The sequence below is a fragment of the Salminus brasiliensis genome, chromosome 12 (genome assembly GCF_030463535.1).
Source record: "Salminus brasiliensis chromosome 12, fSalBra1.hap2, whole genome shotgun sequence".
NCBI lineage: Eukaryota > Metazoa > Chordata > Actinopteri > Characiformes > Bryconidae > Salminus > Salminus brasiliensis.
Genome location: NC_132889.1, coordinates 6,818,034 through 6,841,544, shown reverse-complemented (window position 1 = coordinate 6,841,544; position 23,511 = coordinate 6,818,034). Strand labels below are relative to the sequence as shown.

The following is a 23,511-nucleotide window of genomic DNA, read 5'->3' as shown; positions in this document are numbered from 1 at the left end:
GTCTTTGAAAATTTAGTTCCCTGCAGATTTACAGCAGTTAGAAGTCCAAAAACATATGGCCGACCAGCATATTGACCAGCAATCAGTGCGGTTGGTGTGGCACAACTGATAACACCACTATCTGCCAGTAAACTCCCAGTAAGTGTGGGAGATGATTGGGGTTCGATTCCCAATCTGCGCTACACCAGTCCTAGGGCAAGACTCCCAACACTACATTGGTCCACCTCTGTAATATAAGTAGCCTTGTGAGTCGCTGGTCAACAAATTACGGTTTCATTTGATCAAGGATGATTCGAGTCCCTGTTGTCTCATTATAATGGCATTAAAAATCACTTCTGGGAACAGACAGGTGAGGCTGTTTTGATACCTGCGTTTCAACAGCCGGCTGCATCACACCTTTTAAACTGGGATTTTTTTCTGCTTTTCACTACGTTCCATGTTCTGCTCTTTCAGTGCAGCATCAGCATTCAGTACTCAGTACAGTAGGCTGATCGTTCAGTCTTTGGGAAAGTGATGCAAATCGCAAACTAGAACAAAAACACACAGCAGGTTTTAGGCATGGTGTCAGGATTATTTCCCATTGGGCGGTAGCAAAATGACTGGGTTTGTCTGGTTTTCACCAGACAGGGGGCATGGTCGTTCAGACGGCAGGGAAGAGATGCGCGGTTGCTCTCGTCCATAGATATGGACACTATTAGGAAAAGTCAACATGTCAACAACCAACACGTGTATTGACATACAGATGTGCACATTTTAATAAGCTATACAGCAGCCATTTACAAACGTGTACCTGAAACTGCACAATTAAGTTCATCTACCAACAGCCAGCACAGCGTGTGTATTGCCATCTACTTCAGGGTTCTTCAAATTTCTGTCCTGGAGGGCCGGTGTTCAGCACAGTTTGCCAATTTAGACACCTAGACCAACCTGGATCAATAGGCAATGTTATTTGCCAGGTGTAGTGTATGTGTGTGTGTGTGTGTGTGTGTGTGTGTGTGTGTGTGTGTGTGTTTGAGCTGAGAAATCAGCAAACAGACAGTGCCGGACACTGACCCTCCACGACTGAATTTGAAGAACCCTGGTCTAGTTCATCCAAAGCAGTTCTGTCCAGATCGTTCCCATGGTCTGAAGTGCAGTGCTCTTAAGCCTGTTTTACACCAAGCAGGTTACCACACCGCTGGCTGTACTGCACTTGACCCACTTCTCCACAGTCCACACTCAATAAGTATTTGGACAGGCACATCAACTCGCAGTTACACCATCACAATAGATCTGACATGAAGCAATCAAGATGGGATTGAAGTTTTTACATAGTCCCTCCACGTTCACAGGCTCGAAAGTAATTGGACAGTTAACTGATAAGCAGTTTCATGACTAAGTGTGTCCCTCATTATTTCATGACAAGATGGTAAAAGGTCTGGAGTTGATTCCAAGTGTTGAATTTTTTAACATATAAAAATGTAATACCTGGTCATAGGGCCTCTTGGTTGATACAAGTGATGGAAGCCATCACAAGGCTAAGAAAACAAAACAAACCCAAGATGAAAACAAGATGAAATGCACTGGTGAGCTTTTTTTTGGAGAAAACCCCTTCACAATATCTAGTCAATTCAACAACTGAGGTATCATTGTCATTGTCAAAGTCTATAATCAAGCGACGCCTTGCAAAGGGTTTACCTCCAGATGCAAACCAGTGGTAACACTCAGATGAAGGGTTCATGATTCAGAGCAATATCACATCATCTGTCAAACATGGTGGAGGCACAGTTATGGCATGGGCATGTATGGCTGCCAATGGAACTGGGTAACTGGTGTTTATTGATGATGTGACTGCTGATAGAAGTAGCAGGATGAATTCTGACATGTACTGAGCTCTACTTCCTGCTCAGATTCAGTCAAAAGCCGCAATACTTGTAGTAGAGATGCTTCACAGAACATATAATTAATGACCAGAAACATACTGCAAAAGCAGCCCAAGAACTTCTTAAAGCAAAGAAATTGAATGTTCTTAAATGGACCAATGTGAGCAGATAATTTTACTTACTGAAAATACAATTAGGCAAGGCAGAAAACCCACAAACTGATTCTCATATTTATAAGTGTTAGTTTGTCCAATTACTTTTGATGAAATGGCTTAGGTAAAAAAAAATCTGTAATTTCTAAACAGGTAATGCAATTTTTTTGTTAAACTCAGTAAATTAAAGCTTCAGATCTATTGAGGTGAAGACACTGTCCACATGTCCACTGTCCTTATGGACCTGACTGTAGCTTCAAGCAATGTAATCCCTTACTGTGGTCAGCTTTTACACTCCTAATGTAACACACCAGGTTGAGTTGATGAGGTCTTCATTAACAGCTGAATGGGGGAAATCAGAGGGATCTGGTTAAAGCTGCTGGAAAACTCTGCAGGAGAATCTTCAAACACAATATTTATAAACAGGGTTCAGACCGTACCTCAGAGCATAACTGTCTGTAATCTTCTGGGGAAAAAAACACTTCCCTGATTAGTTTTAGAGGCAGTGTTTCCCAATGCTTCCCACCGTTTGGTCTGTAGTGTTGCAGGCAGGACATCATAATTCGCCAAAGAGGAAAACTAATCTGTCCTCATTGTCTGCTGCTCCCTTTTACATATTAGCCATCTGTGCGCTTAGCAACCAGTCTGTCTGTCTGTCTGTCTGCTCGTCTGTCCATGTTTTTAGCTGTCTACTGTACTCTCAGGGCTCACCGTAGCATGTGCATGTGCATGCCTTCCAGCATCTGTTTTTTGTGTGTGTGTGTGTGTGGTAAGGGCTGTTATGGCGGTAAATTGTCAACATCACAATGTTTGGGGCTCCCAGCATGATAAGTCCTTATTACAGATGGGTGGACTGTATGCAAATGAGAAAGACATTCAGATTTTTTCTAATAACATTACTGATAATTTAACTTCAGTACATTGTTTCAGTAGCTAATTTTAAATGAGTAAAATAAAGGGGGCTACAAAGACCGATCCTTGACCAATGCCTGATTCCCTAAAACTTTGGAAAACCTTGAAAGGATTTAAAGAATTCTATATAAATGTCTAAAATCTACCAATGAAACGCCTTAAACCCTTAAACTTGTACATAGTTCCACACTTCAGTCCTTCACCCTCGCAACTGCAGTTCTCTCCAGAGACCCTAAAATAGAACCCTGTGGGACGCCACAAAAAATATGCTAAACCAAAAAGTTAATAAATAATTCTCAGTAGTTTCTGCATTATGATTAATGACAGATTAATAAGCTTAGGGTCCAAAAGGTTAAAGGTTCACACTCATGTCTCTTTTTCAAAACATGGTACTTTATAAAACCTAAAATGGCTCTTGTATGGCATCACTCAAAGAACCCTTTGTAAAGGCCAAAAAATTGGTGTGCGAGGAATTGAAAGTGTGTGAAGCGAGCAGGTATCTATGCTAGACTAAAAGCTAACCTTAGCCTATCAGCATCCCAGGTGAGCTAACAGGCCCACTGGATAGCAACGCTGTCTAAAAATGCTTAGTTATGACTATGCTAATGTTGTAGCTAGACATGTAGTTTCTATATGAGCTGTCCTGAAATGAGTGAATCCATTATACAGCACTTTTTAAGAAAATGGATCAGATTATAGATTAAGATACACAAGATTTCAGTATCAGAATCTGTATGAAAAACATTTGTCAAAACTATGACTATGATTTATTAGAAAGAAAATTATGACATATAATTCTACACACAATTTTTTGCACCAATATAATAATCATGATCTTTTTTTGTTGCAGTTTCTATCTGGTCTAGCACATCGTATGCTTCCCTTAAAGACTTTGTAGTGCAGCGGTGGGCAATTCCAGTCCTGGAGGGCTTTCGGCTTTCTGCACAGTTTTGCCAGCATTAGTCATAGGTCCGGACTCTGCTGTAGTGGAACGCTGCGGTTAATCTGCCGTCTAGTTTTTAGAACAAGCGTGCCTATTAGCTCACTGACCCTGAAACTGGGCGTGGAACAGTGCAACCTTTCTGTCACTGGTGTTGCAGTTGATCGGTACTGAAGATTTCCCCAGTATCAGCATCCAGCCCTACATGCTTGTTAATACAGGTGCTTTAATTGGTTCTTTGAGCAGTGCCATAAAAGAACCAGGTTTGTAAGAAGAAGCAAGTGATGGTTCCTTAGACCTCTGGAATGTTCTTGCACATATGTAATGCACATCTCTATAACCAACATGCTTTTTTGTGGAACCAAATGTAGCTCTTCTATGGCTTCGCTCCACCTTTATTTTAAGAGTGTAGCAGACTGTTGAAATGCGGTGTGGTCAGTGTTCTGCCATGTTGACTGCCCATAGCCCAAGTTTTGCTCTGGACAACTAAACATGCTAAACTTACATTGCAGCGGCACGCCTCTAAACTGAGAGAAACGATTGGCTTCACTGTACTGGAAATGCGGGGGGGCTTTGCTCTTATGCACAAGTGCTTTAAATCAGGAAGGCTGGGGTTTGGGTTTAGGTTTATGTAGTCAGACCTGTAGGATATCTGTAGATCATCTGCGCCACTGATCCTTTATTCTATATTTCTATCCATGCACAAATGCTTCCATCATGGTGTTGTAGTGATCATGGCAGTTCTGGGTGTGTTGCGCAACAGTGTGAGTGTTTGTGGGCCCATGTTTAAGGCAGCAAAATTATAGACAAATTATTATTATTATTATTATTATTATTATTATTATATTTAAGCAAGCTACACATAAATAGGAACTAATGCTACATTCCATTAACCTCGAAAGTCAAATGTCAGAGCTGAATCTGCCCATGTTAGCATTGTTAGCATTGTTCCAGGTTAGCACTGTTAGTAATGCCACTGCTTTTATTACTGCTGATGTACAGTACGGCCATCTTGGATTTTGAGCTCTGGGTTGGTGAGGCTCTCTCGACTTTCCGAGTAGGAAATCCGACTTGTGGAGGTGTTCCAGATAGAATTCCCTTCTTGGAATTCTTAAAATCCGACAAATGGAGTGGAGCAATACTTCAGCCTTCGTCAGGGTTTGACAATAACAGGCCCTTTTTATGAAAACACAGAATTCGAAGCAATATTATCACTCTCCAGTCCAGACAGTCTGTATATTGAAATGAATAAAATCACTGCTTCGCACTGCTGGAGCAGAGTGGGTTAAGGGCCTTGCTTAAGGGCCCAACAGTGGCAGCTTAGTGGACTCAAGTATCGAACCTACAACCCTGTGGTCAATAATCCAACACTTTAACCAGCAAGCCCCTAAACCAGGTATGGGCAATTTCAGTCCTGTAGGGCTGGACTGCTCAAGCACACCTGATCCAACTCACCTGTCGAAATGAAATGAAAGTGGACTGCTATATGAATGGGCGGGGCTAAACTGCAGTAGGAGGAATAGGCAGAGATATCTTAATAGGTTGACTCTTGGTTCTCTCAGGCCAGGCTAAACGTAGCTAATCACATTGCTTGATGGCAGTTGTCCGAATTTCTTTACTGGACGTACCTTTTCTTTGGGGAAATAAAAACGACGCTCTTTCAGTCCACATGCCCGGTCGGGCAAAGGTTGAGGAAAAGGTTAGTATTAAACCCTGCCTTAGTGATGAAGCAAATCAATGACATCATGCTTTCATAGCGATGTGAATTGTATGTTGAATGTGGGTGCATGCTTGCTCAGACATTTAAAGAATCAGTGCATCCAACAATAAAGGCGGCATGGAGCCTCCTTAACTTAGTGACAGAGAACATGGTAGCTCCTAGAAAGCTCCAAATCCACATGCTGATCCACTTTACTAGGACCATGGTGGACATGCAGCACACCCACTACTCTGGGGATACTCGAGGGATAAAGACTGGCTGTTAACATATCAACGCTGATAGAGTTAAAGTCCTAAGACTTTAATGTATTAAGGCTACAGGCCCTGAGCAGACTCCTTTGCCTGCATGAAGTGTGATGGTGCGGAACGGGCTTTGGTCTTCATTGGGCTGGTCCGGGTTTATTCTTCACAGGTCCAATCCTGGACGCATGCAAGGCACGAATGCTCCTCCCCTGTGGCTGCTGTTTTCTCGTTCTCCGTCTTTCTCTCTCTCTCTCTCTTTTTTCCCTTTATCCATGCTAGAGGTTGCATGATGGATGTGTCTGTGGAGCCCGTAGGATTTGACTCAGTGTATGTTTGTGTGCGAGCGTGTGGGGGGGCGTGTGTGTATTCAGGCCAAAGACATTCAACAACCACCAAGCCTCAGACATGTACACAGTCTTGCATACTCTCACACACACTCTTACAGACATACACACACACTGTCTGAGTTGCCTGAGTTTAATTAGGCCCTACCTACCTTGTATCTACACTCATTGAGCTTGGTTTCTATCAGGAGCACCTACCATACAGGTGGACTTTGTAGGTTTACAGTTACTGACTGTAGCCCATCTGTTGAGTCCACTGTGTCTATCAGTGGAAAGGGACCACTGTAGAACCACCACTGACCAGATGTTTGGGTGGTATTGTAGCAAGTGGTCTACCATCAAAAAATATCTAGCCAATACCAGTTGACCAGTGGTCAGAGACTGAACACTACTGCAGGTCTAAAGGAGGATTAACACAAATCACTGTTGTGTGTAAAAACCTCAGCAGTCTGGTCAGTGGTGGTCCTGTGGTGGTCTCTGACAATTAATGTGCATCAACAGAAGGGCTACAGCGTCTAACTGTGCTAAGCTACAAAGGGCGCCTATATAGAAGGAATAATTTGAAGGTGTTTCTGATAAAGTGGCCACGTGTTGGTATAAAGCAGGTGTTTCTAATAAACTTGTGTGGAGATACGATCTTCTCAGACAGTAGATTTTTTAGCTCCCCTCTCAGCGTCTCTTGACCCATTGCTCTTTAATCATTTGGAAACTTCTCTCTTCCTTCGCTCTCTCTCTCTATCTCTCTTTCGCCCTCCTTCCTCTCCCTCCCTCGGTCCACAGACAATCACAGACGGCAACTCAATGAAGCGCTCTGCCTCGTCGCTGGGTCACGGGCGTTTGGGCCGGCCGCCACGAGGCGAGGATTACGTCATGGAGCGGGTGATTCCTGAGGAAGGGCAGAGACACGGGCATCGTCGCCGGGAGCGCAGCCATCGCGCTTCCGAGCGGTCACTCAGCCGCTACACTGACGCTGACACAGGTCAGAAAAACTGTGAAACTGATGGGAGAATTTTGTCTACATGTCATATCCAAGAACGGAGCACAAGCCTAAACATGAATGTGCATGTGAAACACACAGCTTATTCAACTTCCAGTAACCAGGTGCTGGTCCGGTCCATTTCATCAAAGAACGTAGAGGTTGCCAGTAGTAACGAGAGAAACGGGAACATTGTAAATGTAAAAGATGCTGCCTGAAGTTTTGAGGCAATTAATAAGGAGAAGTCTATAAGGAAAGTAGAACACCAAGAGCAGGATTGGTCTAGTACAGGGGTGAACAATTCCAGTCCAGAAGGGCCCGATTCAGAGGATTTGAATGAGTTGAAGACAAGTTTAGTTATGAAGCAGCAGTTCGGACAGCCAGTGGACGTTTGTTCTACCATGGATTAGGCCTGGCCATACGTAGGTCCTCAAAGACCTTTAGCCACAGATTGAGCCCTTTCCTATTAGATAGGGTACTGCAGGCCAGAATCGGTTTTAAATCTCATGTGGGAAGACACTGGAAGCCTGTAAATGGAAACACAGCAGTGAGGTAACATCGCCGAACTTGGTTGAAGACAAGACATTCTGACGCATTCTGGATCATTTGCAGGGGCCTATAGGCATTTGTACGAAGAGCAGACAGTAGTTAGTGGCAGTAGTCATATTTCAAAATGGCAAGAGACTGAGCAAGCACCTGGGTGGCCTACCTAAAGAGAACTTACATCTCTAGAGCTGACACCTTAGAGCTTACAGACTACACCAAGGCTTCATGCTTCTTCAGACAGATCACCAAGGAGTTATGAAATGAGATGGTAAGAACGAGAAGGTCGGAAGGCAAGAATTAGTTGAATGCTATCAGTATAACAGTGAGAAGATGTCACATTGCCTAGAAAACAATTGTAAAATAGAGAGAAAGAGAAGAGGACCCAGCACCAGGCCTTGAGGCACTACATGGAGAGTCAGCATGGAGCAGAAATAGAGCCTCTCCAGGTAGGACAGTAATCATTTCCATGCAGAGCCAATCATTTCAAAGTCAGCGAGAACGAACAGGAGGATCTAGTGATCGATAGTGTCGGAAGCAGCAGAGAGATCAAAAGTGAGGGCATCTTCTGTAGAGTGCACAGAATTGAAGCCAGACTATGTGGGATCTTGAAGAAAGTGAAAGTGAGACTGCACATTTTATACATCTTGAGTCTAAAGATAGGAGCCATACTGTCCTGCAGTTGCTGATGTCGGATGTTCTAGGCTTTTTTGGGATGGGTACAACCCTGGCGGTCTTTAATGTAGATTATACAGTACTGCGGAAAACTTGTAATCACTGGCTATTAATCACTGTGACCTGCAGGTTTGGGCACGGACCTGAGCACCACAACTCAGTCCGGTGACCTCCCGCCCAAAGAGAAGGATCGAGACCGGGGTCGAGCGAAAGACCGCCGGCACCACCACCATCACCACCACCACCATGGCTCCATAGAGAAGGAGCGCTACACGCCTGAGAGAGAGCGGGGGGAGTATGGGCACCGGCCACAGCGGGATAGGGACCGCCGCTGGTCTCGCTCGCCCAGCGAAGGCCGCGAGTGTCTCACTCACAGACAGGTGGGCTAAACACACTCACAAACCAAACGTGCGTACACACACCCTCATCTCACTCCAAAGTGAATCCATCGAAACTGATGGACTTCCAAGCTTTCTTTTCACTGCAGTGCTTTTGTTTTGCCACTGAAACATGTCTATGTGTTTATTTATTGAAACACTGTTGTGTTGTGTACTGTGTAGTATGTGGGTGGGTGATATGATGATTATCGTTATCGGGATAAACTCCATCACAATACACTGCTCTTAGGATAGCTTAGGTCAGTGTTTCCAATTATAGGCTAAATCAGTGCTTGTGGAAAACATTTCCTTCATTTTGTGAGTAAATAATGAAATCCTGAGACAATATGTACCTCTGAATAGTCACATATTGACAGAATAGATGCTTCTCACTAAGGATGTCCTGATACGATCCAGTGACTCAGGATCGGGGGCCGATCCAGGCATTTTTAATGGATCGGGAATCGCCTTCTAAGGTCTTTTAAGGTTCAGATTCCCACCTTCAACAAACAAACTTCTCATTTTTTTTAAACCTACCCTAGACAGTTAATCTGAAGCCAGCTCGGCACATTCAGAACACGAGGAGAAGGCTAATGCTAATGCACACACACTAAATGATCGGACTGCAGAATTGTACAGGAACTGGAAGCTGAATGGTCAGGTGGGTCAGCCAGACTGGACCGGGAGATATAAAACACTATAGAGTTTAATATGTTGCTGCAAACAAAGTAGATGAGAATTTAGAATTTAGTCTGATTTTAGAAACTGGTACTAAAAATACAGTGAATTTACTGGGGTTTACTAGTGTGTGTACGTCTTACCCAAGTTGTGGGCCTGTATTTATTAATAGAAACGCAAAGATCGATTTGGAAACTTATTGAAATGGGGGGGGGGGGAGGTAAAAAACCTTGATTAGGACATCCCTACTTCTCACATCTGTTGTTGATATTGGTGAACCTGGTGCTTTCAGTTTGCCTCACTGGGTTCAGCTGTGCAGGAGCTGGAAATCTGGAAAACTGTAAGGATGTTCCTTGGAGTACATTCGGAATTACTGTCACCAAACCACCACAAAGGAAAATCTTTTATTACACTGTTATGTGGTATTTGTTGGCATATATGTACAGGATGACGCAGACTTGCAACTTTGACAGCTCATTTTACTCCTCAGGCAGGGTATATGCTGAAAGTACTAGCGCCCCCTACAGGGTCTGTCAGGCAATTGAAAAAAAGGTCTGTTGTGAAAATGTGTTCAAGTATTGTGATGCTATGCAGTACTGTACAAAGATCAAGCACTGATAAATTCTTAATGCTGTTTCTCTGGGCAGTATCTGACTAAACTGGGTGACTTTAACGAGGGATTGATTACCTGACTCAAGCATTGGATAGTGAAGTGTATATCTGAGAAGATTTTGGATGTTTATTGAATTATTCTAATTTGGTTTCAGACACATGAAGGCTTACTGCCCAAATAAATAGCTTCACATGTCATTTGTCTTTTGCACAGTACTGCATGTTTGCCATATCGCCCTACCCTTAATACTGAATTCAGGCCACAAGAGCCTGAACGATTGTTGCATGGCTGCTGGTGCTGTTGAATCCGGCACACGGATAGTTCACCAACCTGAGAGAACTGCACACCATAGCTTACCCTTTATGTGTATGAGAAACATGTCGTAATGACTTGAAGCTAGTTTCTTTTTTTCACCGTTCCAATGGAATTCAACTCCTCTTCATTTGTTTTCTCCTTTTTTTGTTTTTTCTGTTTCTCTGTGTCCTCTCTCTGTGACATGTTGCTTCTCAACGTTGGGTCGTTTATTTCTCTCATTGTTTGCGTTTGTTCACGCTGCTCTCCTCCTTCTCGATGTCTTTCTTTAATGCCACTCCACTCTCACTCTCTCCTCTCCTCCCTCGCTCTTTCACAACTTCACTTTTTCCTCCCTTACTGCTGTTGTGTCGGTGTCGTTTTGCTCTTTCTCTCTCTCTCTCTCTCTCTCTCTCTCTCTCTCTCTCTCTCTTTCTCTTTCTCTATGTCTCTCTCTCTCTTTCTCTATGTCTCTCTCTCTCTCTTGCTCTCTTTCTCCCCCTGGTCTCTTTCTCACTCTCTTTCCCTCTCTCTCTTCTTCTCTCTCTTTTATCACCCCTCTCTCTCTCTCTCTCGTGTTGTGGGATAAATTTTGTTGTTCTTTTGTTTTTATTTGCCTTGTTCCATTTTCGTGTAGGGCAGTAGTTCGGTGAGCGGAAGCCCCGCCCCCTCGACGTCCGGGACCAGCACGCCCAGGAGAGGGCGCCGCCAGCTGCCCCAAACCCCCGCCACTCCGCGGCCCCACGTCACCTACTCACCCGTGGTCCGCAAACCCGTGGCCACGCCCCCTCCCGGCCCTCAGACACGCCTCCCCACCCCCACGCCCCCACACCACCCGCCACCCCCGTCCCACCACGGCTCCCCCCGGCATGGCCGCTGGGGCCCGGGCACGTCTGAGGGCACGGTGATGGTGGGCGATGGTGGTTTCTACGACGACCAGGACTACGATTTCGGCCGCCATGAGCCTCCGGCCTATGATCAAAGCCCGCCTGCGCAGGGCAACCCCCACCATGCCCATAACTCTCCACACCCCCGCTCACCCAGGACTTCCCGCCACGCTCCTGTCCAGCAAGGCCAGCCGGTGCCTCCCCCAGCCCGTCGGATGCCCAATGGGTACCGCTCCTCGTCGCCATCCCCACACCACCACCCTCCCACACACCCCGGACCCCACAAACCTCCCCACCCCAGAGGGCCCAGGAAGGGCCTGCACGAACCCTACAGTGAGACTGATGAGGACGACTGGTGCTAGCCTCTGGGGAAAGGGGAGGGAGGGCGGGAATGGGAACAAGCAAGGGAGCACTTCGGCACTCGCCGGAATGGGACGCTGCCACAGACAGAGGCCGCAGCAAAGGCCGCGTCCAAGGCCAACGTGAAGGCCATAATGAAAGGTCATAACGGAGGTCGAAACGAAGGCCGTAGCTAAGGCCAGACGCTTCCCCAAGTCTGCATGCTCCAGGGAAGCACCGAGAAGTGTGCTTGGAGGCTCCAAAGGGGAAAATCAAGGCATGATTCTTTCCTTTCTGTTCTTTGTGTTTTTTCTCTTTTCTCTGACCTTTCCCTGCGAATATTTCAGACTGCATTAAAGTTGAACGTAAAGACAAGGGGAAAAATGTAGGTTAAAAAAAATCCCAACACTGGAAGAAGGGAAAAAAAGGACGTGCATATTATTTTAACAAGGGAGAGTAACGTACTGCACTCTTTTTCCGGACACAGCGTTCATGCAGACAGAAGTAACGTACCACAATCACCACTGACCAGAACTCCCACTCGAGTTGAGACGCTCAAACAACACGGAGAATCGACACTCGCTTTACACAACTTGACCTGGAGCTCCGTCTAATTGCAAAAATCCACCCACATGTTGGGTAATATTGATGAGTTTTATCATCTGTGTTTACTGTTAATAATTATTTCAGTAAGGGTGAGGCCACTGGCTGTGTGAGTGTGTGTTTGCGTGTGTGTGTGTGTGTTTGCGTGTGTGAGGGTGGGTTTTTGCCTAAAAAAAAAAAACTAAACAAAACAGGTAAGGGTCAGGCAGGGGCGCACACACACCCTGACTGAGGTTTTTTTTTGGTTTGTTTTTTTGGTTTTTATTTTGGGAACTGTCATGTCTTGCTATCGACCCCCAGCAAAGTGAAGAGAGAAGAAAATACACAAAGCGAAAAGAGGGGAGGAAAAAAAAATAAGTTAACAAAACGGTCTTCACTCTTTCTTCTTCTACGGCTTCTTCTACTTCTTGTTGGAAACATTGGAGCTTGATTCTTCTGTTGCACTGCTCAGCTTTGTTTGAACTTCTAGAATTTAAAAAAAAAATCCCTCGGAAAAATCCTGCATGATTGAAACAACAGCAAAAGATAAAAAAAGAAACTTTGAATGGATTGGGGAAAGTGGGGAGGGGGGTGGGGGTGGGGTAAACTTCTTGGTCCTTTCTTTATGTCTGTGAAGTTCTCTCTCTCCCCGCTCTCAGGCCTCCCTCCCTTTCACTCCTCTCTGAAATCATCCCTCGTTCTGTTAGGGATGCCACATAGGGGACAAGAGGCCCAACGCCACTTTTGGGAGTTCGGACCAAGCCATCAGCGTATGATAATAAGTGAGGAAATCAGCGGGGGTGGGAATCTGGAAGAACTTTGGGCTGGAGTTGGGGCTGGGGGTGGCTTCTGCTTGTGGTAGAAGACCAGACCCCCCTTTGATAAGTGCAGTTAGGAATCAGAGATATGGCAGGGTTCAAATGAGGTGACGACAGGGGCTCTGCCAGGGATTTCGGGCCCCACGACATGATATTACATCACACTGGACCTCACAACTCTTAACAATTCTGCCAAAATACTCAATTAATCCATTTTTCAGCCCCTGTCAGTCACAGGCCTGTAGAATCGCCCTAACTTCCCCCTTCCCAAACAGCATCCCTACGTGACGGGGTGGTAGCAGGTTGCCAAGACTTTGTGAAGGTGCATTGAGGCATGTTTCTCCTCCCAAAACTCATTCAGCTACTTTATAACACCACTTTAAAATCGTCAGATTTCTTCTCACCGTGGGTTCCAGAACAAATGCTCTGTTGAACGACTCAGACGACTCCTAAATACCATAATAATCATGATACTACAATAATACAGCAAGAACTTGATAGCACAATGATTATGACACTAGTGAGACCTCTCCTTGTTACTTTCCCACCGTATTAGTAGTTTGCTTGCTGCTGTCTTGCGCAAAGTTAACAGGCACACCGACCCGCCCATGCGTCCATAAGCACACACAAACGCACACTAGAATATGTGTATATACACTCTACCTGAGCTCTTTTCCCCTTACTTCAGTCTTCCAGGGTGTGATGGAGTGAGAGGAGGGTGGAGGCTTTGAGAAAAGAGAGGGAGAGAACCGACCACGTCATCTTTCTACTAGATTTGTTCTTAACAATGTTGTTTATACATACAGAAGATTACCAGAATGCTTATAACGACAATGATGGTGATGATGACATAGATGATGGCAGCGGCGATGACGATGATGATGATAATGATGATGATGATGTCAATGCTTTGATTTCGTATCTAGTTTTGGTTCTTTGACTCAGCTGTGCTCTTTGTACTTCCATATATTGTTTCGGTGTGGTTCTGTTTGTGTGGTACGTGGAGCTCTGTAGCAGCACCGGACCGTTCTGGACTATGGTAGACTCTCCTCATAACCTCCGGCTGATCCAGGCCCGACCTAGTGGCCTGGCAGTGTGGAGACACGTCCGTGACTTACTCGTCAAAACAAACTGAGCCTCGACTGTAAAGACAGCTATTTTCCTAGATGTGAGAAGAAGATATAAGATATGCGGAGTAATTTATGATGTAATTTATGGATTTATGGATCAACGCAAATGTACATAGTCCGTTTCAAAGTAACCTGCGCTAAAAAAAAATCTACGGGAATAAGATATTTTTTGATGAGATCATACAGAAATGACCAATATCGGTACCTATATCAGAGCTGATGAAGATATGTATATGTATATCCTAAGGGTTCCCAGATTGACTCAAGTACGGACAACCTGACTGAGCTCAGATAGGTTAGTATTCACAGTGGGAAGGCCCACCAATCTGTTCAGTGCAATGTAACCTTCTTAGGTTCCCTAAGAACGTTCCTTTTTGTAGAAAGGAACGCAGTATTTTACCATTTACGCCCATAACCGGCCTTTTCAATGGACACAAACATTAGGAGGTGGTTGTGAGCGTAATGGGACTAAGCCAGCAGCATAAAGCGGCCGACGTGACGTTGTTTGCGTTAGCGTAATCGTGTGTGGAAATGTACATGTTGGAAGAAAGGAACAGAGCTCCACTACCTCTAGCATATCAATAGATGGCACTGTGCTCCACACAGTTGTAGCCTGTAGTCCTGACGCGCACTCTTGTCACCATGTCTTTCTGTTCCATGTCGATTTATGTCGATGATCTGTAACACTGGGAGTAGGACTTTAATGTCTGTCACCGATGGTGCACCATTCTGTGTTCAGGACATGTAACACAGCCGATCCAACTGCACAGGAACATGTAACACAGCCAATCAAATTGCATGGGTGAAAAACAATGACCGGGCCTTTTCTGCCAAAAAAAAAAAACTAACTCTTGTCTCTTGTGTCTCCCGCTGATCTTTGTGTCCCTTTTCACGGCCCGAAAAGTAACCATCGTCCTCCGATCCACACGGATACACTGCCAAATAATAACCGTCCTAAAGGAAGGACACAGCGATCATTCTATATGTAGCATTTCGAGACTGACAAGCATAGCCGCTCATGGTCACATCATTTTGCACTGATTATGCCTCTTTGTGAGCCAGGGAACGCAAGCTTTTATTTTTAACAGTACTTTGTCTGTTAATCACTGGTGTGGGGAGGGAGGGCCGGGCTGAGAGGCAGCGGGGAGGTGGGGGGGCATCCATTAGTAGGAGAAGTGATTAGTCATTTTCAGGCACTTTCAGACATTAGGAAGGCATGAAGGCTCCCCTTGCTAGTTTGACACTCTTAAGCTGGAAAGGTTTGTGGGTCTGGGAATGTATCACTGACTTAGTTGCTCAGTGCCTTATTCACCATGCATTCAACATGCACTACTGCTGTCTGTCCATCTGTCTGTCCGTCCTTCTTTCTATTGGGAGTGCACAAAATAATGTGAAAGAACTCAGAATAAGAATGTTGACGTGACCAAATTACACCTCAAAAGTGACACCTCGAAAATCTATTTGTATTTCTGTGAGTTCCTGTTGATTTTTTCCTATGGGCTGTGTTTTAATACCAGTAGTTTTTTCTAGAACAGTATAACATATTAAGAAGAGTCAAAAGAGGTTCTGGGAAGATTGCTCTCGACTGCTTTTTTCGTGGAAAATGCAGTAGACCCTGAGGCAGGTTGAAATTTGTGGAGCTTTGCTTAACACTTGAATACAACAGCTGCTAAAACCCACCAAGCACGGCCTTAGAATGGCTGCAGAATGCAATTGCAACTTTTCTGACCCATTTCAACCAAATCTGTGTCAAAAGCTTTTGCAAAGCCCAGGTCGGAAACTGCTTAATCCAAAGCCGGTGGCCGAGAACGCGTCATCTGACCTGTTTGGCATGAACTTTGGGTCTTGGATCACTGGGGAAAAGTAGTTGAGAATGGTGGCGGTGAGGAAGCCACCATTCTGTTTTGCTTCTGTTCGTCACTTAAAACCACAGCCCAAACTCTTGGCAAATATTCATGTACAGTGTTTCCGTTATTTTGTCTACCCCATATTTATTAATCTACCGCTTCTCTCCTGGCTTTTCGTACTTCATACTTCATACTCATCGTATGACGATTTTCTTATAGGCTAAAGGAGGTTAAATGGTTTAGTGGGGGTTATATTACTTGTCAGCCTTGCATCAAGAGACATATACCTAAATATGCAATATTCAACGTCATAGGTAGATAGGCAAGTGGGAGCCAACATTTGTAGCAAGGAAGAGTGTGTGAGGAGCGAGAGAGAGAGAGAGAGGGGGGGGAGAAAGGTGGAGAGGAGGAGAGGCCAAATTCACTGTGTTGGTGGTTTTTTGTTTTGTTCTTTTTTTTATTAGGTGCTTGTTTGCATGCAGGCTCTGATTGCACGCTTGTACAGTAATGGCACAAAAGTATGGAAACGCTCCATCAGTGGTAGTACTGTATGGTGCAAAACAGGTGCAATCCCAGTGGCTTTTACTGGGAAATTGGAAGTGCACATCAAACCAACGATGACAATAATAATATGACAATATTACTAAATGGTCCAAGACTTGGCTTTGCATGTCTTGCAAGTCCTCCTAGCGTTAACCTACAGACGGGTGTTAATTGGCAGCTCCAAATGGGAAAAGGGAAAAAATTGGGGGGGGAGGGAAAGAAATTGGGAGCTGAGCACCAGCTCAATGGAACCTATACAAACAGTCCAAGAAGATGAAGAAATCTGATGTCCAACACCTAAAGACATTTACCATCTACAAGTTCAAGCGGATCCTTATTTGCCCCCTGGAGGAGCGCTGATTGGCAATTTTAGCCTGTATTGTCATAATGATCCTGAACAAACAGCCAGAATAGCTATATTTAGAGAATGTGATGGAAAGTCCAGACATGTAAATCAATTAAATGTGGCGAGGAAAGGTTGAGATCCTTCAAACCTGTAAGAACCATCAATCGCCATCAGTTACACTCACCAAGCAGTATCTTAGGAATGCAGCACTAATACCGGGTAGACTCCTCCTTTAGCTCTTAAAACAGCTTAACGTCTTTGTTGTTCATGGCATGGATTCCCCAAGATCCACGGGCAACTTTCCTTGGAGCTTCTGGTCCTTGTTGACGTGATTGCATCACGCAATTCCTGCAGATCTTTCTGGAGTACTTTCATGGTGCAACTCTCCTGTTCTGCCACATCCCAAACGAGCTGTAATGGGTTCAGATCTGGTGACTGGCAAGGCCACTGAAGAACACTGAACTCTGATCTTTGTCATGTTCATGAAACCATGAAACCCACCTTGAGACGACCTTAATGGGCCCAAAGTGAGAAAACATTCCCCTCATCATTACACCACCTCCACCAGCCTGGATTGTTGATTGTTGGCAGCCAATTCTGACCCTACAATTCGTGTGCCTCAGCGGACATCCGGGTTCATCACACCAGTGGTGTCTCAGCGGTTAGAGCGCCGGGCTATTGATAAGAGGGTTGTGGGTTCGATACCCGGGCTCGGCAAGCTGCCACTGTTGGGCCCTTTACCCTCTCTGCTCCCCGGGCGCTGGCGTTGGCTGCCCACCGCTCTAGGTGTGTGTATACTCACTGCCCCTAGTTCACTAGTGTGTGTGTGTGTGTGTGTGTGTGTGTGTGTGTGTGTGTTCACTACCACAGATGGGTTAAATGCGGAGGACACATTTCACTGTACAGTGTACTTTACCTGGCTACTTTTCTCCGGTCTTCAGCTGTCCACTCTTGGTGAGCTTGTGCCAACTGCAGCCTCCACTTTCTGTTCTTGGCTGACAAAGGTGGAACCCTACATGCCTCATGCCTCAGCATTTGACATGTTGTTCAGAGATGCTTTTCTGCTCACCACATTACCTGAAGCTGACCTGTGTACCTGGGTGGCTTTATGCATTGCACATCCGCCACAGGATTGGAGTATTAAATAATGACATGAATGAATGAGTAGGTGTACAGTAGTGTGTTCCTAATAAATTGCTTTGTGAGTGATTGAAATATCGTCCCAAATTTGATACTGGGAATTCTCAATTTCATTGTTCAGCAACAATAAAGATGTCCCATTGCTTGTATTATTAAAATGATGACGAGGGCGTTTCCATATTTTGTGCCAGTGCTGCATATTTGCGGCTTTCGTCTGTAATTCATTCCGTGTGTGTGGATGTAGGGGTGCGTGGGTGTATGCAGTCAGTCCGGACAGGCGTTTTTCCTTCCTAACCCTCGTCAAAACACACCACCACCAAACACCTCAGCCCCCGTTTTAGCTGACATCAGACAAATTTACCTACACAATGGTAACCAGCAATGTAGGAGCCACTATGGAAAAAAGAAAAATACAAAATGCACCAAAAAAAAAAAAGGGGGAAAAATGTTTTCAGAACAAATAAGTGAAAATATTTACTACTTCCAGAACTGCATGTGCTATGTGCATGCCACACCGTGGAACTTCATCTTCAGGAATTTAAAAAAAAAGAAGAAAAAAAAGAACAGTATTATTGAAGAACATGAGTATAGATCAATGTTTTTAAAAGCAACATGTTCCTTTTCTTTCTATTTTTTAAAGCAAAACAAATAAATAAAAACACTGAAAAATTACCAAAAAAAAAAAAACAAAAAAAAAAACCTAAAGAGCCAAACGACTTTGGTGGAGATTGTTTTGTTTGTTTCTTTTCTTTTTTTTCTGCAAACTTGAAGGTGAGACACTCCGACACTATGTTCAGGACACTTCAGAATAACTGTCAAAAAAAAAAAGAAATAAAAAAGGTGTGGAAAACACAACTGTTGTTGAGTTCGACCAGGAGACCTGACCTCAATGTTATACCTACTTACCATCCAGTGTGTCTTCCAGTTTATCCATCTATACGTGTATCCCTCAATCCATCCATCACTCTCACTCTTTTCTCTGTCTTTTCCTTTCTGCAACACATCTGAGATGTTTTAGCTAGCTAGCAGTTCATCTACCTTGCTGTCTATCCACATGATTATCAAGCCAACTAGCTACCTAGCTATCCTGCTAGCTGTCTTTCTATTTATGTCATTATTTATTTATCTAGCTTAGCAAATAGCTATCTATCTGTTTAGCTAGCTAGCCAGTTGACTTTACATTTTCCTGTCTATCTGTTTATCAGGCTAGATGGCTAGCTATTTATCCACCTTGCTGTCTATCCATATGGTTATCAAGCTAACTAGCTATCTATATCATTTGCTAGCTGTTGTTCTGTTTATATATTTAGCTAGTCATCTTTAAATCTCTGTGTATTTATTTAGCTCTCTTTCTGTTTACCTGTCTGTCTGTCTGTCTGTCTATCTCTTTATCTAGCTAGATATATGTTTATCTGTATAGCTATATTTTAGCTAGTAAGCTTTATCTCGCTGTTCAGCTAGTTATCTTCAGTTATGTGTTTAGCTAGCTATCGTTATCTAGCAATGTATGTCGGCCTGTCTGTTTATCTACCTGTTAAGCTAGCTAGCCATTTATGTCTTTTGCTGTCTATCCATATGGTTATCAAGCCAACTACCTTCTACTGATCTATCTGTTTATCTAGCTAGCCATCTTTACTTAGCAGTCTAGCTATCTTTCTGTCTGTCTGTTTATCTCTCGGTTTAGCTATCGGTCTACATATACTATTCATCCAAACGTTTGCATTCCCCTTTCTTCAATCAAGAATATTAAAAGGGAGTTTGTCAACCCTTAGCTGCACTAAGATGCTCTACTCTTTGAGAATGACCTTACACTTGACCTTGAACATTACACTTGACCTTGGAACATTGCTGTAAGGATTTGATTACATTCTGGCACAAGAGTATTAGTGAGACCAGACACTGATGTTGGATGATAAGTTGTGGCTCACAAATGCCTCTACAACTCATCCCCAAAGCACTGGATGGAGCTCCATCACACAACCTTTATATCCTTCTTGTCCACAAGTGGCACTGGGCATGGTGGCCTTAGGCTCAAGGGAGGCTCCTCCAGATCACCCCCTTCTATTGCCAGTGCTTTTGTATAAGTGGACGCCTGTGTCCGCAGTGGGTGACCCTTAAAGTAGTTCACCGATTACAGTCTATCTGGACATCCATCCAAACCTCTGGAATATCTGTCTATATGCGTATTTATCCCTCTGTCGATCTGCTTACATTCATGACACACTTTTACTGTCTCTGCTCTGTCTCTTCTTTCTCATTTATTTATCACTGAAAAGCAGCTTTTAAGGATTATGAATAAAGTAAGGAGTAAGGCCCTTCATTTTTTCCTCTGTATGCTCCATTTGCGCTGTTGCATTGACACACACACCATGGTTAAATGATTGTGTGTGTGAATGCATGTCGATTGGCCCTACTTCACCGTATTGATCAGTAGATTTTGGCAAACTCATGGCCTATTCTACTGCTCACACAGTAGAGGTTATCAGGCAATAAAATAAAGAGAGGGTAGCAGGAGAAGTAACCCAAGCAATTCAAGCGCACTGTAGATGATAATAGCATATTTCTGCCATATTTATGGCATTTGGCTGACAATTCTATCCAAAGCGACCTATCCAGAGCTTGAATGATGTTATACAGGTATGTAGAGTTAGGAGTATTGCCTAATTCTAACCACACTCTTAAAAATTAAGTTCCTACAAATTGTAAGTAGCCATAGAAGATCCAAGATCCAGAACGGCTTTTACCAAATTAAAGGTTCTGCACACACCGTTTTCCATAAGAATCATGGACAGTGATATGCACCGTTTCGTGTTGGACGCAGATAGGTTTTGAGCAAACGTGGTTCTTAAATGGCATGCTTCATAGAACCCATTGTAGCACTCTTTATTTTTAAGAGTGCAGTATAAATCAGTATAGGTTGCATAGGTTTATATACTGTCATTTAGTAAGAAAGCTAATTTGCAATAACAACACCATCAAGTGAGGCTTAATGTAAGACTGCAGATTTGGACAACAGTAAGGGTGTAATCATGACTAAATGTAACAAAAGTACAAAAAGTCAATTACTTTCCTTACTTTTCACTAATATACTTGAGTGCTAGGGAACTTTCCACCTTCGGGTGATAACTGCAACTCATGCCGAATTGTTTAAATTAGCCAACTTCAAAGCCCCAGAACTGCCATTATTGACTCATTTTATTTACACTTCCAAAATTGTCATAAATCCAGCCCACTACAGAAAACAGAAAAAGGCTGACTGGGTTCTAGGTGAGCTGGTGCTACGCTGAAATCCAACTGGTTACGATCTCTTTATCTCTTTAGCTAGCTTACTGCACACCACGCTGAGAGGACATTGAAAGGACAGCAGCGCACTAACGTAAAAAAGCAGAGCTTTTTTCACTCCCAGGAGGCCACCATTAAAAAATGTGTGTTTCATTCTGAGTCAAAACTAACAGGGTTATAATTATAGGCCTGTATAACAGCATCTGAAACACTAATCACAAGCTAATATTACTCACATTCTTACACATTAATCACAAGCTAATATTACTCACATGCTTACACATTAATCACAAGCTAATATTACTCACATACTTACAAACTAATCACAAGTTATTAGTCACATGCTTACACACTAATCACAAGCTAATACTCACATGCTTACACATTAATCACAAGCTAATATTAGTCACATTCTTACACACTAATCACAAGCTAATATTACTCACATTCTTACACACTAATCACAAGCTAATACTCACATGCTTACACATTAATCACAAGCTAATATTACTCACATGCTTACACATTAATCACAAGCTAATATTAGTCACATTCTTACACACTAATCACAAGCTAATATTAGTCACATTCTTACACACTAATCACAAGCTAATATTACTCACATGCTTACACACTAATTACAAGCTAATATTACTCACATGCTTACACACTAATCACAAGCTAATATTAGTCACATGCTTACACACTAATCACAAGCTAATATTACTCACATGCTTACACACTAATCACAAGCTAATATTAGTCACATGCTTACACACTAATCACAAGCTAATATTACTCACATACTTACACACTAATCACAAGCTAATATTAGTCACATGCTTACACACTAATCACAGGCTAATATTACTCACATGCTTACACACTAATCACAAGCTAATATGTTAGCCCCATGCACACACTAATCACAAGTTAATATTAGTCACATTCTTACACACTAATCACAAGCTAATATTATTCACATACTTACACACTAATCACAAGCTAATATTACTCACATGCTTACACACTAATCACAAGCTAATATTACTCACATGCTTACACACTAATCACAAGCTAATATTACTCACATTCTTACACACTAATCACAAGCTAATATTATTCACATACTTACACACTAATCACAAGTTATTAGTCACATGCTTACACACTAATCACAAGCTAATATTACTCACATTCTTACACACTAATCACAAGCTAATATTATTCACATACTTACACACTAATCACAAGTTATTAGTCACATGCTTACACACTAATCACAAGCTAATACTCACATGCTTACACACTAATCACAAGCTAATATTACTCACATGCTTACACACTAATCACAGGCTAATATGACCAGCATCACCAAGTTTGACCAAAATCAAATGCAACACACTATGCAGGTCAAGAGCTGGTTAATCAGATTTGTTCATCAGATTAGTTTTTGTTTGGATGTCCAGCTTTTCAACCACTCTGACCAGCAAAGACCAGCTTAGACCACCCGAAACCAGCTAACCAGCTTCTTGAGCTGGATTCTTCAGCAGGGATATTAATCCCATGCACAGATTAATCACAAGCTAATATGTTAGCCTCACAATAATACTCATCAGGAGATAATATATTAGCCCCATGATAACATGAATCACAAAAACTTCACAATAACACTAATCAGAAGCTAATGTTAGCCCCACGTTAACACTGATTCCAAGCTCATATCTTAGCCCTGCCATAACACTAATCACTAGCTAATATGTTAGCCCCATGATAACACACCAACCACAAGTTACTGTATTAGTCCTATATTAACAAAACAAGCTAATATTCCTGTCTCACATCAACACACTAATCACAAGCTAATATGTTAGCCCCATGATAACACTAATGAAGAGCTAATATGTTAGCCCCATGATAACACTAATGAAGAGCTAATATGTTAGCCCCATGATAACACTAATGAAGAGCTAATATGTTAGCCTGCGATAATAATGACAAGCTAATATGTTACCTTTACAATAACACTTATTACAATTTCATTTGTTAGGCCCACAATAACACTAATCACAACTTAATATGTTAGCCCCATGCTAACACTAATGAAGAGCAGAATGTGGACCTAACGCATAACGGAGTGGTGTTACTAATGGAGCCGACAACGTTTGCTCATATACGAAATGGATAGTTACGAGCCACTGGACGCCATGAATTTCAGATATTTTCCCATGCACTTCGTTAACAGTGGGTTCAGGTTGCTAAGCAACATAGC

At 43.2% G+C, this 23,511-nt stretch overlaps 1 protein-coding gene across 20 annotated transcripts in view; it reads left to right on the top strand.

The window, feature by feature from the left end:
* Positions 1-18,812, top strand: part of cacna1aa (calcium channel, voltage-dependent, P/Q type, alpha 1A subunit, a) — a 172,403-nt gene extending 153,591 nt beyond the window's left edge. For 19 of the 20 annotated variants that reach the window (XM_072694455.1, XM_072694470.1, XM_072694462.1 and 16 more), the window contains 3 exons: positions 6,953-7,151; positions 8,496-8,746; positions 10,963-18,812. In XM_072694455.1, the coding sequence (XP_072550556.1) occupies positions 6,953-7,151; positions 8,496-8,746; positions 10,963-11,574 (1,062 nt within the window). In that variant the 3' untranslated portion in view covers positions 11,575-18,812. The remainder of the gene's footprint in view (positions 1-6,952; positions 7,152-8,495; positions 8,747-10,962) is intronic. The other variant, XM_072694466.1, reaches the window with a different exon arrangement.
* The last annotated feature ends 4,699 nt before the right edge of the window (positions 18,813-23,511 follow it).